The 17,914-nt window shown below is 40.4% G+C and overlaps 1 protein-coding gene across 7 annotated transcripts in view; it reads left to right on the top strand.

Moving 5' to 3' along the window:
• Window positions 1–17,914, top strand: part of LOC127434769 (probable global transcription activator SNF2L2) — an 89,972-nt gene that overhangs the window by 35,595 nt on the left and 36,463 nt on the right. For 5 of the 7 annotated variants that reach the window (XR_007896086.1, XM_051687735.1, XM_051687742.1 and 2 more), the window contains 8 exons: window positions 3,534–3,681; window positions 4,137–4,300; window positions 4,971–5,037; window positions 5,159–5,269; window positions 5,582–5,824; window positions 8,296–8,409; window positions 14,865–14,972; window positions 15,071–15,157. Coding sequence is in view for 6 of the 7 variants with exons in the window: in XM_051687735.1 (XP_051543695.1) it covers window positions 3,534–3,681; window positions 4,137–4,300; window positions 4,971–5,037; window positions 5,159–5,269; window positions 5,582–5,824; window positions 8,296–8,409; window positions 14,865–14,972; window positions 15,071–15,157 (1,042 nt within the window). In the remaining variant the exon portion in view is untranslated. Of the gene's footprint in view, window positions 1–3,533; window positions 3,682–4,136; window positions 4,301–4,970; window positions 5,038–5,158; window positions 5,270–5,581; window positions 5,825–8,295; window positions 8,410–8,765; window positions 8,785–13,624; window positions 13,644–14,864; window positions 14,973–15,070; window positions 15,158–17,914 lie in introns of those variants that run through there. The other 2 variants (XM_051687776.1, XM_051687766.1) reach the window with 2 other exon arrangements.

Raw genomic sequence — 17,914 nt, 5'->3', positions numbered from 1 at the left:
TATCTTTTACTGATGTGCAAGTTATGAATGTCCAACTCAAAATTAAATAAGAACTCTTGAAGTCTCGCAAGCCTGAAGTACAGCATTAGGCTACTTAACACAGTCAAAACTGTCTCTGGAATGGTTACTGTTTATTTAATGATGATCTGTATCTCTATTAAATCAAGCAAGGCAGTTACTGACTGTATGTTCATATGAAAATGTATAATTAAAAATACACAAGTTTTGTTATAAGTGGAATTTTATAAAAGAATTAATGAATTAATGAAATATGCATTTCTTGTTGGTTTAGATTTGTATATTTAAAATATAGTTAGGATCTATTATTGGATTGTAAATATGTCTCTAAAAAGTCTGTAAACACACCTTTTACAAAAATTGTATTCAATTTATTTCTGATTTGGTATTTCTGCTCTGTAGAAATCTGAAATGATTTTGTTATTTGGTAACAGACAGCACAGGGTAGTATATACAATATGAATTGCATTTCTCATTTTCAAATAATTCTTTTAAAAAAATGTACTAAAAGAATTACTGGAATTGTTACCGGAACCTTTAAGGAACCGGAATCATTAAGAGGAATCAGAACTGGAATCGTTTAATTCCTTATGATTCCCAGCCCTACCTACCAGTGACGAGTGAACTGAGATAAAAGCCCATTTTTACATGATTTTGGTGCTTGCCAAGTGTTATTTTGGACCCTGATTATTTACATTAACTTTAATAATAATAGCTAGTTTAGCTATTTTTATTTGGGCTGCCAATAGATGGAAGTAATTAATCGAAATTAATCTCAGGATTTTTTTAGTTAATGCAGTTAATCTCACATTTCAATTAGCTGAAATTTGCCTCTAAAAGCACTCATTGGAGACTTCATTAGGTACACATGTACGCCTGCCTGTTAATGCAAATATCTAATCATTCAATCATGTAGCAGCAATAAAAGCATACAGACATGTTCAAGAGGTTCAGTTGTTGTTCAGACCAAACACCAGAATAAAGAAGAAATATGATCTACAGTAAGTGACTTTCAGCCTGCAATGATTGTTGGTGCCAGACGGGGTGGTTACAGTGTCTCAGAAACTGCTGATCTGCTGAGTTTACAGAAAGTGGTGTGAAAAATAAGAAACACTCAGTGAGCAGCAGTTCTGTCGGTGAAAAGGCCTTGTTAATGAGAGAGGTCAGAGGAGAATAGCTAGACTGGTTCATGCTGACAAAAAGATAACAGTCACCAAAGGAACAGCAGTTCTATGCAGAAAAGCATCCCTGAATGCACAGCGTGTTGAACCTAGTGGATGGGCTACAGCAACAGAAGAGCACACCGGCTTCCACTCCTGTTTGCTAAGAGCAGGAAATTGAGGCTTGAGTGGGCACATGCTCACCAAAACTGAATGACTGAAGATTGGAAAACATCCGATGAATCCTAATTTTTGCTGGGATATGCAGATGGTGGAAGCAGAATTTAGCATAAACATAATAAATCCATGGATCCATTCAGCATTGTGTTAAAGGAATGTTCCAGGTTCAATACAAGTTAAGCTCAATCGACAGTATTTGTGACATAATGTTGATTACTACAAAAATTAATTGCAACTCGTTCCTCTTTTTCTTTGAAAAAAGGAAAAATCGAGGTTACAGTGGCACTTAAAATGGAAGTGAATGGGGACAATGAAAGTGAGTGGGGGCCAATTTTTGGAGGGTTTAAACACAGAAATGTGAAGTTTACAATTTTATAAAAGCACTTGCATTAATTCTTCTGTTAAAACTCGTATTATTTGAGCTGTAAAGTTGTTTATATAGTAATTTTTTTTTAAAGTCATTTTAGGGTTTTAGGGTTTGTTGACATTACATTGTCAAGTTGTAAAATTGGCCATAACTTTATACAGAAAAGGTTAGTAAGTGATTTTATCACACTAAGATCATGTTTACATGATTATCCTTTATGTCTTGTGGCTATACTTTTGAAATAGTGAGTACTTTAACGTTCCAAAATTGGCCCCCACTCACTTACATTGTAAGTGCTTCACTGTAACCAAGATTTGTTTATTTTTTTAAAGACAAGGAGGGACGGGTCAAAATAGATTTTTGTGGTAATCAGTATTATGCCACAAATGCTGTCGATTGAGCTTAACTTGTATTGAACCCAGAATATTCCTTTAAGGGTGGAGCTGTGGTGTGGAGAATAATGTCTTAATATTAAATTATATCAACATGGATAAGAATCATTATTAAAATGAACAAAAAATAAAATAAAAATTTCAGTAACTTGTTGAATCTATGCCATGAAGAATTCAGGCTGTACTGTGGGCAAAGAGGTTCTGGGTCCTACCCAGTTCTAGAAAACTACATGTACATGTACATATACAATGACTTAAAAAGACAAAATGTTCTTACATTGTTAAACTGTTCCATTTAAGCCGTAATGGCGGATCCTGGAATAGCCGACATTTGCAACGTTCTCAGGACAGCACAAGGCTTCCCCCATACAACTTTCAGATTTCATTCCACTACCATGCATTTACTGCAGTTTTACAGGGTTGCACCCACTCTGTGTTCTACATTGGGGATGGACATTATGTTCATTACAGTCCTGTACAGAATAAGTCAAGTTAATCAAGTCAGTTATATCACAAAGTAAATGCAATCAAATGCAGCCCTGTCCCTTTATTGTAAATTTAAATGTAATCATTTGAGTTTTGAACACAGGTCTTTTTTACACCATTGCATGATTCTTACCTCTTGACCACTTTGATATTGATCATTGTTGATGATTTTTTATTTTCGTAAAATGCAATGTGAAACTAGGCCTATTTCACTAATACTGTATCAATATACAGTTACAATCAGTATGTTGCTAAAAAAAATAATAATTTTATAATACAGCAGGTAAATTTTTTAATGCATCAAATATACCTGCATCAAATGAATTTAACATTGTTAAACATATCCACTGAAAACTGATGTGTGTACATTTTTCAATGTTAAAATTTGTTTTCGTATCTCAGCTTAATATGCAGATTCAACAATAAGTAAGCCGTGAAAAGGAAGGTTGATTTCACCAAGTGTATCTCTGTGGCTTTGTGGCAATTCCTTAGAAATCCTCTATTTGTTTGAGTGGCCCTCACAGCCTGACACAGCAATACTGGCACGATCAGTGGTGTGAGTTTTGGACGGGACTATCTGTTTGTACAACCAGTGGAATATAGGGGAGTTTTCTGAAATCTGTTTGAAAACAATTATTATTTTTGAAATTCAGCTTGATGACGCTAGTGGCACAGAAATGACACAATTTAGCTTTAATATGACAGGTTACATGAACTTTGGCAGCCCTAATGATTACATATTGTACTATTAATATATATTTTGTAATAGTGTGCTCTGTTTTGGATGATGATTTGTATGCTAGTGTGTCAGCTTTCTTGTACATTTAGTAGACAGAGAGAGTAATTGTATGCTTCATGAGTTTGGAAATCTACCACATTAAATGTACAAACTTGACTGATCCTCATACACTTCCTGGTTTTATTGTGTAGGTCCGCTAAGCAGGATGTGGATGATGAGTACAGTGTTCAGGCAGGCCAGACCAGCTCCCAGTCTTACTATGGAGTAGCCCATGCGGTCATAGAGAAAGTGGAGAAACAGTCCACCCTCCTGATCAATGGAACACTCAAGCAGTACCAGGTAAACCATTTAAAACAAGCTCTGAAAATGTTGAACACATGTTTACATTCTATCTTTTTCACAGATAGGTATGTTGGTTGAAATATTGAAAGGGATTATTTTCTTTAGAACTGGAAGAAAATCAAATATCAACAATTGAGTGCTAGAATTGAATCTGTTATCCCCTTTGGGAGGTAATGTATTTAGCTGTGGATTTCAAAAGAAGAAAACAGGCCTCTTGTCTCCCAATTTTCTTTTCTTTCCCCACCTGATTGCTGGGGTGTTACAAAGAAAATGTCAGGCGGTCTGTTTAAGCCTTTGAAAGAACTATGTTGGCATTAGTGAACCATGCTTTGTAAAACACCAATTGAGTCTTTCGTTGTTCATTGAACAATTGTAGGATCCATGTCTCCTCAGTTATCAATGTGTGATGCTTTTAATACTTTACCACAAAATAACCCAGCCTTTTTGTTCAGATCCAAGGGCTTGAATGGATGGTGTCTCTATACAACAACAACCTGAATGGTATTCTGGCAGATGAGATGGGTCTGGGCAAGACCATTCAAACTATCGGCCTTATCACATATCTGATGGAACACAAGCGGCTCAATGGGCCATACCTCATCATTGTACCACTCTCGTAAGTCCAACAAACAAGCTGTGAATAACGGGATAAGATGTGTAATGAGGTGAGCTGTCTAAGAGGATTTGCAGCTTAATGGCTTCATTAAGTAACTAAACAGTGTTAAACACAGTTCAGTTGATGGCTGTTGACTGAAAACGCTATTGATAGTGATTTGTGATATTACGTTTAAGAGACAACATATGGCACTGTTACAGGTCACTGAACAGATGATCATCAATCATGCATGGTCAGTTGGATGGAGCTTGAATTAATTTGATTCTTTGATGGTAGAACATCATGTAATATTATTTGTGTAGTCAGGCTTGGCGTCTCATTTTCTCAAATGAAATAGCATACTGTACATTTAGATGGTTGTAGCCTGTCATTATCCAGCTGATGTCATTGAAACGTCCTGTTTGTTAAATCCTCCATGGAACACAGTGAATCTTCCACACAATGACCCTCAGCAATACCAGACACCACATTTTAACAAAAGTTATTGTGATTGATTTGTGGATGGGGCAGAAATGTCTTCAAACTGCCTCACCTCACATCCATCATTAGCTCTGGCCCACGGTCACAACATCACATATCATTTAGAGATATAACTTCAATTAGAGGTAAGACATATCAGTGGTTTCTCGTAAAAAATGACAATATTGATTTTTGAAACACTTTTTCACAGGACTTTGTCCAACTGGGTTTATGAGCTGGACAAGTGGGCACCAAGTATTGTGAAAATTGCCTACAAGGTAAGGATTGATTTTTTTCTCAGTGTATTTTGTTATTGTAGACAATATAATTTTATGATGTAATATAGCTTAAAGGTAATGAAATCAGAGGCATTAACTCTTCTGTTCAAATTTGTCAAAGGGCACACCATCAATGCGGAGGTCTTTGGTGCCGCAGCTCCGTAGTGGGAAGTTCAATGTTCTTCTTACCACGTATGAGTACATCATCAAAGATAAGCACATTCTCGCCAAGGTAAAGGCCATTTCCTCACCCTCATGTTGTTCCATCCAAACATGTACTGTATGTCTTTCTTTTGTGGAAGAAAGAGATGTTAGAAAGAATGTTAGTCTCAGTCACTATTCACTTTCATTGTATGGAGAAAAAAAATTAAAGTGAATGGTGACTGAGACTAACATTCTCTCTAACATCTCCTTTTGTGCTCTGAAAGAAAGTGTTTTGAAAGAAAGAAAGTAATTCGGGTTTGGAACAACTTGAGGGATACTAAATGATGACAGAATTTTCACTTTTGGTTAACCTATACTTTTAATTCTCAATTCCACCCAGATTCGCTGGAAGTACATGATTGTGGATGAAGGCCACCGCATGAAGAACCATCACTGCAAGCTCACGCAGGTGTTGAACACTCACTACGTCGCTCCAAGGAGGCTGTTGCTCACTGGGACCCCACTGCAGAATAAGCTACCTGAGCTCTGGGCCCTGCTCAACTTCCTCTTGCCCACCATCTTCAAAAGCTGCAGCACCTTTGAGCAGTGGTTTAATGCTCCCTTTGCTATGACAGGAGAGAGGGTAGACTATTACTCTATCTTTCACACTACCTGGCTGTAGAGTTGGGGTACTCGAGTTCGGACTCGAGTCTGAGTCATGAGTCCAATTGTAATGGACTTGGACTTGTCACGGACTCGGATGCATTTTTACTCAGACTTGACTCGGACTCGAGCCTTTCGGACTCTGGATTCCATGGCATTTGTGATGCAATGACAAACAAACAAGCAAATAACGTAACATAGGGTGACAATACGTCCTCTTTTTCCCGGAAATGTCCTCTTTTTCAGACCTGAAAAAAGCATCCGGCCGGGGATTTCAAAATTGCCTCTAAATGTCCAGGATTTGGCTTTGTCTTCATTAATGATGTGCTCTCTACAGTTAGCACTATCATACATTCTGTGTATTTGATACTGCACATCAGTTTTTACGCGTATATGTTGTGGCGGAATGATCCGCCCCTCCGGCTTGTCATCGTTGCCCCACCTCTTAGGGCCGCCCTTCAGCCAGGCTCACAACGGTAGTTGGGCAGGAGAGCAAGAAGAGGTGCATAATTAATAAGCCTCATTTTGACAGCAGTGAATGAATCGCACCTGTTGTGAATCATGCTTCATCACCGCTGTCTTTAAAAATGCAAAGCGCACCTCTTCTCGGGGAGCCGGCTTCAAATCTCCATGTGTGCATACACTGGCATCCTTGCACGCCCAGGACCAGAGCTCGGAGGGTTCGGAGTTGGATGCGCTGCTGGACCCGTTCCTTGGACCCCCGGACGCATTAATGAGTCGCCGGGGGTGTACAGCTCATGTTGCCGCCGACGGGCTGGATGCCGGACTGCCTTCACCTCACACCTGCTGCAGGCCTGGGAAGATAGGACGTCAAGGACGCCGCCGCCCCTCGTGCCGTGGACCCTGGAGAGGAGCGTGAGCAGCCGACGGTCCCAGCTCATGCCTGGGCCATTCTATGGACACTACCCCGCCCTTCACGGAGCCCCGTCTCACTGCGAGAATGCCAGATTCCCCCTTTATTATGAACACTATACCCCCTTGGACACTTTATTACCCCTTTTGTGGACATTTTACGTTTATTATTTCCAATAAATGCCTCTCCGAGGCTTGATGCCACACCCACTGTGTCTGTCTCTTGCTCACCCCACCACAATGTCCTTATGTGTGATTATTGTGGCTGAGAGTGGCAGCGCGCACTCTTTCAAAGTTCTTTTTTAACTCTCTCGCCCGCCCGTGCTGTTGTGTGTGTGGGAAAGAGATCGCCATTCACCAGACATGCTCTGCCGCTCTCATCCAGAAAGATCAATAACGTACGTTATTTTAAAAAGTATGTTCCCCAACTCTGCAAATTATTAAATAGAACAAATGTTTTATCAGACTCGTGTTACTACGCAAAGTCATTTCTAACTGAAAATGTTGACTATATCGAGACAAAATCAAATATGCTAGGAAATATCAAGGATATTTAAACTAATATGACGGATTAAATAGACCATGGAAATTGTAAAACTTGGTCCATTACATATTTGTAGTGCAACCTCTTTGTGTTACCTGTAGAGCTGGCACTTGCATTTCAATGGCAAAAAAGTCCGAAAATACAATGAAGAACACAAGTGAGGGGAGAAGTCTCTATTCACCTATTATCCATACTAAATATAATGTGAAAAGAACAACACGTCATCTCAAGGAGAGTTTGTCATTAAAAATTGTATCTTGACTTTAGGGAAGTAGGCTACACTTGGACACAGCAGGAGGACTGAAAAGTGTGAAGTGTAGTAGAATAAAATACATTTCTAATGGTATCTGATATTTTCTGATTTATTTTATGTTTATTTTTGTGGGCATTATTAAATCTTTTAATATTACCATTTATTAAATCTATTAAACACATTAAATGTATTTCATTAATTACATTACATGTATTTCACCCATAATTGTAGATAAAACTAAATTGAATGGGCAAATTAAAAAAATTCTAAATAATAACTCTGGTTGTAATGACTAACGCAGCTTTCACTTTCTTTCTTGTATGTTTGAGTGGAGGCGAAAAATCAACAAATAATAATAATAACAGTTTTGTCTTCATACACCTAAAGCATATGCTTTCACTCTGAAACCAATTTGAATTTGTTCAGCAGGATACTAATCATTTGTTTTTTGCATTTATATTGACATTGTTTTTCTTATTTGTGAAGGTTAAAATAAGTTTAAAATATTGATGTTGAGTTTACGGTTACAATTTTAATTCAGATTCATGAACAGATTCATTCGGACTTGACTCAGACTCAGCCTGTTAAGGACATGGTCTTGAGTCCGACTCGGCCCCTTTTGGACTCGGACTTGACTCTGACTCGATTGTTTAAAGACTCGGACTTGACTCGGACTCGACTAAGGTGGACTCGAACCCAACACTACCTGGCTGTTTTACAATTTACGCTGTAGCTTAATGAGCTTAATCTCTCTGTTACGGATTGTGTTTATGTTTGTTAGGTGGATCTAAATGAAGAGGAGACCATCCTTATCATTCGTCGTTTGCATAAGGTATTGCGTCCCTTCCTGCTGCGCAGACTGAAAAAAGAGGTAGAGTCTCAGTTGCCTGAGAAGGTAAGGACTCAACTTGTATACACTTTTAAACAATTTTATTAGATTTCAGAGATGATAGTCAGTAACTAGATTTGTGTTTCCTAAAGGAAATACCAGTGCTTGCAAGGCAGCAAAAAAATTTTGCTATATTTGTGGTTTACTTAGGTGTTTGGGCTTTGGTTCTACTTCAGTGAAATGCTGCATCAAAGCCACTCTGCCACTGTCATGATACACAGCACACATCTTGTTTTCAGTCGGCTGCACAAAAGAATCAACACATTGTCACTGTTGTTATGACCCCATCCTGGGTGAGGCCACGACATTAACTGGAACACAGAAAGAATAATTTTCTTTTTCTTTTATTTACAACACAACAAGGGAAGCACAAATTCAGGGGTGAGCAAAGGACAAAACAACAAACAACACCAAACTAACTCCCAAACATACAATTAAATTAGCTAATAAAGAACAGAGAAAAAACATACTGTCAGAGTTTTTGCTTTAATGTTATATTTTGGCCACTAGAGGCCCTCATTGTGTTTCATTTCAGTTTCCCGCCATTGTATCATGTGTTATTGTTTTCACATGTGCCTCGTTCTGGGCTGTGTATTTAAGCTGATCACTTCCTTTTGTTTCTTTGCTTGGTTATTGATGTTCCTAGCCAGTTGCTGCCTTAAGTCTGCTCTAGTTCTAAGTACTAAACTTTGAAAGCCTTTTGGATTGTTTTTTCCCTGTGTTTATTTTTGCTGTTTTTTGGTGTCTTTTTCCTGAGTTCGTTGGAGATTATTTTTCCTCTTTTTGGATCCTTTTTGGACTAAAGATTTTTCTGTTTTGTGGTTGTCAGTAAGAAATTGCTTTTTGTACCCTTTTTGCTATTTTTGTTAATAAACTCTTCTGAGTTCATTTAAGAATGCGTCTGACTATTGGGTTCAACTCCCTTCTGTGGCTCAGTGGTGGAAATTAAGACTCTTGCGCCAGAGACCCAAGTTCGAATCCTGGCTCTGACAGAATAACCAAGTCACATTATGAACCCAGAGACACCTAATGCTCAGGAACTCCTGGCCACAATTGCTCAGCAGGAGTCCACAATAAAATGCCATGAGTCAGCACTAGTTCAGCAGGAGACTGTGATGGCTGAACACTCACAAGTGCTGTCTGATCTCATGATTTCTGTCCGTCAGATCCTGGACCGGCTGCCCTCTACTTCAGCTACTGCTTCTACTGCTGCCTCGGTACCCCTTCCGGATTCTCGAGTGCTCTCTCCTCTGAGTGAACCTCGCCTACCTCCACCACAACATTTCTCAGGTGATCCCAGTGCATGTGATGGGTTCCTGACTCAATGCTCTCTCACATTTGAATTACAACCATCTTCCTTCCCCTCAGATCAGGCCAAGATCGCATATGTTATCACCCTCCTTTCTGGCAAGGCTCTTTCTTGGGCAACAGCGGTCTGGAAGGCACAGGCACCCTTCTGTTCAAGTTATTCTGTGTTTGAAAAGGAGTTCAAGCGAGTCTTTGACCACCCCCTCAGTGGCCGGCAAGCCTCTAAGAGACTTCTCACCCTCCGACAAGGTAATGGCAGCGCGGCTGAATATGCCATACAGTTTCGGACAGTTGCAGCAGGGAGCGGCTGGAACGACGAGGCCCTCATGGTGTGTTTCCTGAATGGTCTGTCTGAGGCAATCAAGGATGATATGGCTACCAGAGAACCTGCTCGTGATCTCGAGACCCTCATGGATCAAGCAGTCCGGCTGGATAATCGCCTGAGGGAGAGAAGACTGAACCGGCCATCTGTTTCCACATTGTCTGCCAGTCCAGCACTTGCTCAAATGCTACTAGTGCCCCACGAGTCCTTGGAACCCATGCAATTGGGAAGGACTAGGCTTTCCCCATCAGAACGAGACCGTCGCATGAGAGAGAGCGCTGTTGTCTATTTTGTGGATTGTATGGTCATTTTCGCTCCGCCTGCCCCGAGCTTTCGGGAAACGGCCAGTCCCATACAGGCAAGGAAGGACTGCAACGGGAGTTACACGCACAGCTTCACCTTCCAACTCTGGATTGTTCCTTCCCATCACACTCACTTGGGGAGATCAAAAACACCAACTCCAGGCATTGATTGATTCTGGTGCTGCCGGGAATTTCATGGATATTTCCTTTGCCAAAAGTCTCCAGATTCCTATTAATTCCCTTCCTGCCCCCCTAAATGCGACAGCCTTGGATGGAAGACCGTTAGCTCCAGGGAAAATAACCCACCTCACCTCTCTCCTTTGTCTCGTCACTTACCAGCACCAGGAGAGAATATGCTTTCATCTTATACAGACTCCAGAGTTCCCTATTATCCTCGGTCACCCCTGGCTCCTCCAGCGTAACCCAAACTTTGACTGGTCCACTGGCGCTGTTCTCAGTTGGGGTCCCACCTGTCAGACTACATGCTTGGCCCAGAACTCCCCTGATCTTGTTCTCGAGTCCCAAGAAGCCCTAGATCTGTCTCAAGTACCTGCTCAGTACCACCACCTCAAAGCAGTGTTCAGCAAAAGGAAGGCCACCTCCTTACCTCCTCATCGCCCCTATGATTGCGCCATTGAGCTGCTCCCAGGAACCTGTCCCCCCAGAGGTCGTATATTGTCTTTGTCTCCCCCCGAATGAACTGCTATGGACAAATACATTAACGAATCACTTGCGGCAGGTATCATCCAACCATCCACTTCCCCTGCTGGAGCTGGATTTTTTTTCGTTGGGAAGAAGGATGGCAGACTCCGGCCATGTATTGATTACAGGGGCCTTAATAAGATCACTATTCGAAACCGCTATCTCTTGCCGCTAATGGCCACTGCTTTCGAAATTCTGCAAGAAGCCTCCATCTTCACTGAGCTTGACTTGCGCAATGCCTACCATCTTGTGCGCATCAGACAAGGAGATGAATGGAAGACCGCCTTCAACACGCCCACTGGGCACTATGAATATTTAGTTATGCCCTTCGGTCTCACTAATGCTCCTGCAGTATTTCAAGCTCTCATCAATGATGTTCTCAGAGACATGCTCAACCAATTTGTGTTTGTCTACTTAGACGATATCCTCTTCTTCTCGAGTTCCCTCCAAGAGCATGTAAAACACGTCAGTAAGGTTCTCAGATGTCTTCTTGATAACCATCTTTATGTTAAACCTGAGAAATGTGAGTTCCATGTGACCAAAGTTCAGTTCCTGGGGTTCATTATCAAGCCTGGCCAGATACAAACGGACCCTCAAAAGGTTCAAGCAGTTGTGGATTGGCCCTCCCCCTCGTCTGTAAAAGAAGTACAGCGTTTCCTTGGCTTCGCCAATTTTTATCGCAAGTTCATCCGGAACTTCAGTACTGTGGTGGCTCCTTTATCTGCCCTCACCAAGGGGAACACAACCAGCTTTAATTGGGGACATGAAGCAGAGTTGGCCTTCAGCAAACTCAAAAGCCATTTTACCTCTGCACCTATTCTCATTCTCCCTAACCCAGATAAACCCTTCATCGTGGAGGTCGATGCTTCGGACGTAGGGGTTGGAGCTGTGCTGTCCCAAGGGGGGAGGACAACAAGTTGCATCCATGTGCATTCCTTTCCACCGCCTTACACCGACTGAGATGAACTATCATGTAGGGGATCGAGAGTTACTGGCAGTTAAGCTAGCGCTTGAAGAGTGGAGGCATTGGCTTGAGGGGGCCAAACACCCATTCCAAGTATTCACGGAGCACAAAAATCTGGAATACATTCAGCAGGCAAAGCAACTCAACCCCCGCCAGGCACGTTGGTCCTTATACTTCAACCGATTCAAGTTCATCTTATCGTACCGCCCTGGCTCTAAGAACCTAAAACCTGATGCTTTGTCCCGAGTATATGTAAACACTCCTCAGGAAGATTATATTGCATCGATTATCCCCAGTTCCAAGATAATAGCTCCTATCAAGTGGGATCTGGAAAATACTGTAAAACAAGCCCAAGCCCGAGAACCTGACCCAGGAGGGGGGCCAACCCACTGCCTGTTTGTCCCTAAAGCTGTCCGCTCCCAGATCCTCCAGTGGGGACACTCCTCTCGTCTCACTTGTCATCCTGGTACCTCTCGCACTCTTGAGTTCCTCCAAAGACGATTTTGGTGGCCAACTATCAAGGAGGATGTGACAACATTTGTAAACGCATGTCCCACGTGCAACCAAAGTAAGGTCCCTCACTATTCTCCTCAGGGGCTATTGCATCCTCTCTCCATACCTCATAGACCTTGGTCTCATCTTTCCATGGATTTTATCACTGGACTTCCGCTATCACAAGGCAACACCACTATCATGGTCATAGTTGATAGATTCTCCAAGGCCGCCTGATTTATTCCTCTGCCCAAACTACCCACCGCTAAAGAAACTGCTGAATTGGTTATAAACCACGTCTTCCGAGTCTTTGGCATCCCACAAGACATCGTCTCTGATCAAGGACCCCAATTTTCCTCCAGATTCTGGCGGGCATTTTGTCAATCTCTGGGGGCTACAGTGAGTCTATCTTCTGGGTTCCACCCAGAGTCCAATGGGCAAATGGAGAGGCTTAACCAAGATCTTGAGACTACACTGAGGTGTATGGCAGCTAACAACCCATCCTCTTGGTCTTCCTTCATCATGTGGGCAGAATACGCTCACAATACCCTTCGCTCCTCTGCTACAGGCATGTCCCCTTTCGAGTGCCAGTTGGGATACACCCCTCCACTATTCCCTGAGCAAGAAGTGGAGGTTGCAGTTCCCTCTGCTCAACAGTTCGTTAAACGTTGCCGCCAGACATGGAAAAAGCCCGACTCAAGCTCTTGAAGGTCTCTCAGCAGTCTCAGCAGATTTCCTTGCAGGTGGAATCCCGTAAACTTTCCCAGAGGTTCATTGGCCCCTTCAAGATTGCCAGGAAAGTAAACCCAGTTACTTATCGTTTATACTTGCCTAAGTCTTTGAAGATAAATCCCACTTTTCATGTCTCACTGTTAAAACCTGTTTTGTCTTCTCCTTTTTTTGCGACAGGTAAACCTCCCCCTCCTCGTATCATTGGTGGCCAGCCAGCTTACACAGTCCACAGAATACTGGATGCCCGCCGAGTACGTGGGTCCCGGCAGTATCTTGTGGACTGGGAAGGCTATGGCCCTGAGGAGCGCTCCTGAGTTCCTGCCAAGGACATCTTGGACCCCAAACTAATTCAAGAATTTCATGCTCGCAAGTTCAGTCGTCCGGGAGGGAACGTCAGGAGCCGTTCCTAGAGGGAGGGGTCCTGTCAGAGTTTTTGCTTTAATGTTATATTTTGGCCACTAGAGGCCCTCATTGTGTTTCATTTCAGTTTCCCGCCATTGTATCATGTGTTATTGTTTTCACATGTGCCTCGTTCTGGGCTGTGTATTTAAGCTGATCACTTCCTTTTGTTTCTTTGCTTGGTTATTGATGTTCCTAGCCAGTTGCTGCCGTAAGTTTGCTCTAGTTCTAAGTACTAAACTTTGAAAGCCTTCTGGATTGTTTTTTTCCCTGTGTTTATTTTTGCTGTTTTTTGGTGTCTTTTTCCTGAGTTCTTGGAGATTATTTTTTCCTCCTTTTGGATCCTTTTTGGACTAAAGATTTTTCTGTTTTGTGGTTGTCAGTAAGAAATTGCTTTTTGTACCCTTTTTGCTATTTTTGTTAAACTCTTCTGAGTTCATTTAAGAACGCGTCTGATATTTGGGTTCAACTCCCTTCTGTAGCTCAGTGGTGGAAATTAAGACTTTTGCGCCAGAGACCCAAGTTCAAATCCTGGCTCTGACACATACAACAAATACTCTAACTAACAAGCTCTTGAAAAACAAGAGACCCACACCTTTTAGCTTCCCAGAGTGGATTATGGACAAAGTTTTGGAAATTAAAAAGGAAAAAGAGGAAAAGTTCACATAAACATCAACCAACACACACTCAAACATCAATAACAACAACAGTGATAACAACGTGCACAAAAAAAACTAGCAACAACAACAAACTACAACAACCACTCTTAACACAACAATTTTTATCGACAGCAGTGGCAACAACTGAAAGTCAAAATTTATTATGCAAACATATGTAAGAAAGAAGACAAATCACAGTTTAGTATGCAAATATTATGATGTCATCCCTGTCGGTTACATCTTTAAATGCTGAACATTCTATCAATTATGTCAATTAAGGGAGATTTTTACATTTTAATCATAAATGAAGTTTACAAAAAATAAATTTAAAAAAATTATAATATAGCATTCCTATCTAATAAAGTTTGAATGGAGTCTGTAGTTGAAGTGGTTTAGGCTGCATTAATTGGGCAATTCATTAGCAAACCCCAAAATTAATTAAAACAAACCAGAATGTTTGAGGAATGTTAATACAGTGCTGGCTTGAAAGCACCGTAATTATGAACGTTTTCTTTCCATCTACATATTTTAAACTTATGCATCTGGATTATTTTTATGCATTGAGTATTAATTCATTACAGGTGGAGTATGTCATCAAATGTGACATGTCAGCAATTCAGAAGGTGCTTTACAGGCACATGCAGGGCAAAGGCATCCTGCTTACTGACGGCTCAGAGAAAGACAAGAAGGTAAATCCAAAGTCTGTGCACCAACCCAACATTACACTGCTGTTCAGATTAGAGCAGCTGTTCAGAGTTTTACCTTCACAAGTTTATTTTATCCTCAGGGTAAAGGAGGAGCCAAGACCTTAATGAACACCATCATGCAGCTGAAGAAGATCTGTAATCATCCCTACATGTTTCCGCACATCGAGGTATAAACGTGTTTCAGTACACTGAAGTATGACCTACAGGACTCTTTTTTTGTAACACTGTACAACAGTCTTTTATAGGTTACCATAATTTAACACATTAGTTAACATGAACTAACAATTTACAATACTTCAGGACCACTTCCATCTAATAAATATGCCACTTGAATACTTGAATGAATACTTTTTCACTTATTGACAGTTAAAGCAATCTGTTTGTTTTGGCGGTATGGTTCTGTTTTGGGCAAACTCTCCACCCATCCATGCAGCCATGCCTGAACAGAGCAGGGAGTGCAGCAAATAAAACCCCCCTGGTGTAACAGAACAGATCAAGCAGAAATGGACACTTAAAGAATTTCAAATACTGTAAATCAAGTTGATAAATCAAGAACAAGGCCCAATAACTAATTGAAGATAAGAATTCCAAGCTGGCAAACAATTAAAGACTTATCTTTTCTCATAGCATTTCAAGTCCATCACAACCTTTTTTTTTTTTCACTTTGTATTTGTCCCTATGGTGTAATTTTCTTTTAAAGCGATTTTGAGCTCTTGGAAAGGCGCTATAGAAATAAAACATATTATTATTATTATAAACAATTGTAGTCTTAGAGCACAGAACACGAGATAGATGTAGAGAAAACTAAAAAGCAAAGCTGCCATACAAGAATTGGAGCTGTGGATGGTGGAGGGTGTTAAGTGCAGTTTGCATCCATGCAATGAAATGGCAGCTACTGTAAGTCAATGAATAAATAGAGGACTAAAATAGGATTGCTCTGATAAGCATCTCAATTGTAGTGCTAGACAACATGATAAGCTGAGCATCAGCTGATTGCGAGCTTTACTCACGTTGACCTGCCTGAGCTAACGCTATACTTGATTTTTACAGCATTTATTTTTTAATCTTGGTTAATATTAATATCTACAAATACCAATACAATTTCAACATTAAAAGTTGTATACATTAACAATATTTACGAAAAATTACAATATGCATTATGAACTAACATAAACATAGTATAGTATATATTAACATTAACCAAAAGTAAAACAATGCTGTAAAAAAAGTATTTTTTTTCATTGTTAGTACATGATACCTAATGCATTAAGCAAGGGATAATCTATAGTCAACAATATGATCAGGTCTTGTATCACCCTCAAGGGGTTTATTTAGTAATAATGACTGACTGCCTTTAGATTATCCCACTTATTACACAGCTATTTACCAGATAAATAAGTAAATAGAGATAATGATTTGACTTTGATGATTTTAGTTAAAATTACATTATTTTATGAGAAGAATGAGACCAAAGAGTCTCCAAAAACAGCTCAAATCCACCTCAGGTTTCTGTCCAAGTTCTGTTGGTGATTATTTTGTTAGAATGACCGTCTGACTGCTCATTATCCCGCTAATTAAAGCTTATTACACAATTATGTTTAAATGACGTATATAAGCCACCTCGGACTATAAGTCGCAGGACCTTTTAGATGATGAAAAAAAACATTAATTATATTCCAGAAAATGCGTTACATGCCATGCAAAAAAACCCCCCAAAAAAAACACTTTACATGAAATATTGAATTGAGTTAAAATAATTTTATTAGCTTGTAGAGATCATATAGTGATATGAGAAGTAGGAAAGATGACTTGCAAAAATTGGTTGACTGGTGAAAAATCACTTTATCCTCTGATGTTTAGTCATGATTAAAAAATATCAGATCACTGGATGTCACTCTTGACCAATCGGAATTGAGTATTCCAGATAGTCCTGTAATAAAATGTAATTATGTCAATGTTTTAATAAAGTGTTACTGGGAAAATCTAGCTTTTTTATTTATTTAGCCTACTATAATCTCAAAAATATAGCAAGAATTAGATATTTTGTATCCAGTCAAGACTTGTTTATGCATTCGTCACCAGTAGGGTCGACTACTGCAATGGACTCCTCACCATTAGACAGCTGCAGCTCATTTTGAATGCTACTGCCAGGATTCTGACCCAAATCAAAAGATCTGAGCATGTAACTCCAGTCCTCAGGCCTTTACACTGGCTTCCAGTTACATTTACTTTGAGTTACATTTGATTTTAAGGTAATATTACTTGTTTATAAATCACTCAATGGTCTAGGACCTAAATACATTTCAGATATGCAGACCTCTCAGATCATTAGGATCAAGTCAGTTAGAAAAACCAAGGGTTTACTCAGAACAAGATGAAACCGCTTTTATGCCACCCCCAGCTACCAGAAAAGGTGAGATGTGCCACATTCTACTCCAGACTTCAGACTCTTTTTAGCTGTGCATTTACTGACTGAGCACTGTGCTGCACTTACTGATTGCACTGTATAATTTTATTTTGTACTTTTTATTTTCATTTCTTGTTCTTAATCAGTTTTAAAACTTGATTTTTATGTATCTTGTATATCTTTTTTCTTTTTTATTCTGATTTTCTCCCCTTTTTCTCCCCAATTTGGAATGCCCAATTCCCAATGAACTCTAAGTCCTCGTGGTGGCGTAGTGCCTCAATCCGGGTAGCGGAGGATGAATCTCAGTTGCCTCCGCGTCTGAGACCATCAATCCGCACATTTTATCACGTGGCTTGTTGAGTGAATTACCATGGAGACATAGCGCGTGTGGAGGCTTCACGCCATCCACCGCAGCATCCACGCACAACTCACCACGCGCCCCACCGAGAGCGAACGACATTATAGTGACCACGAGGAGGTTACACCATGTGACTCTACCCTCCCTAGCAACCGGGAC

This window comes from Myxocyprinus asiaticus, chromosome 4 (genome assembly GCF_019703515.2).
Source record: "Myxocyprinus asiaticus isolate MX2 ecotype Aquarium Trade chromosome 4, UBuf_Myxa_2, whole genome shotgun sequence".
Classification (NCBI taxonomy): domain Eukaryota; kingdom Metazoa; phylum Chordata; class Actinopteri; order Cypriniformes; family Catostomidae; genus Myxocyprinus; species Myxocyprinus asiaticus.
Note: the sequence above shows the minus strand (reverse complement) of the source record. Positions and strands in the feature narration are given on the sequence as shown.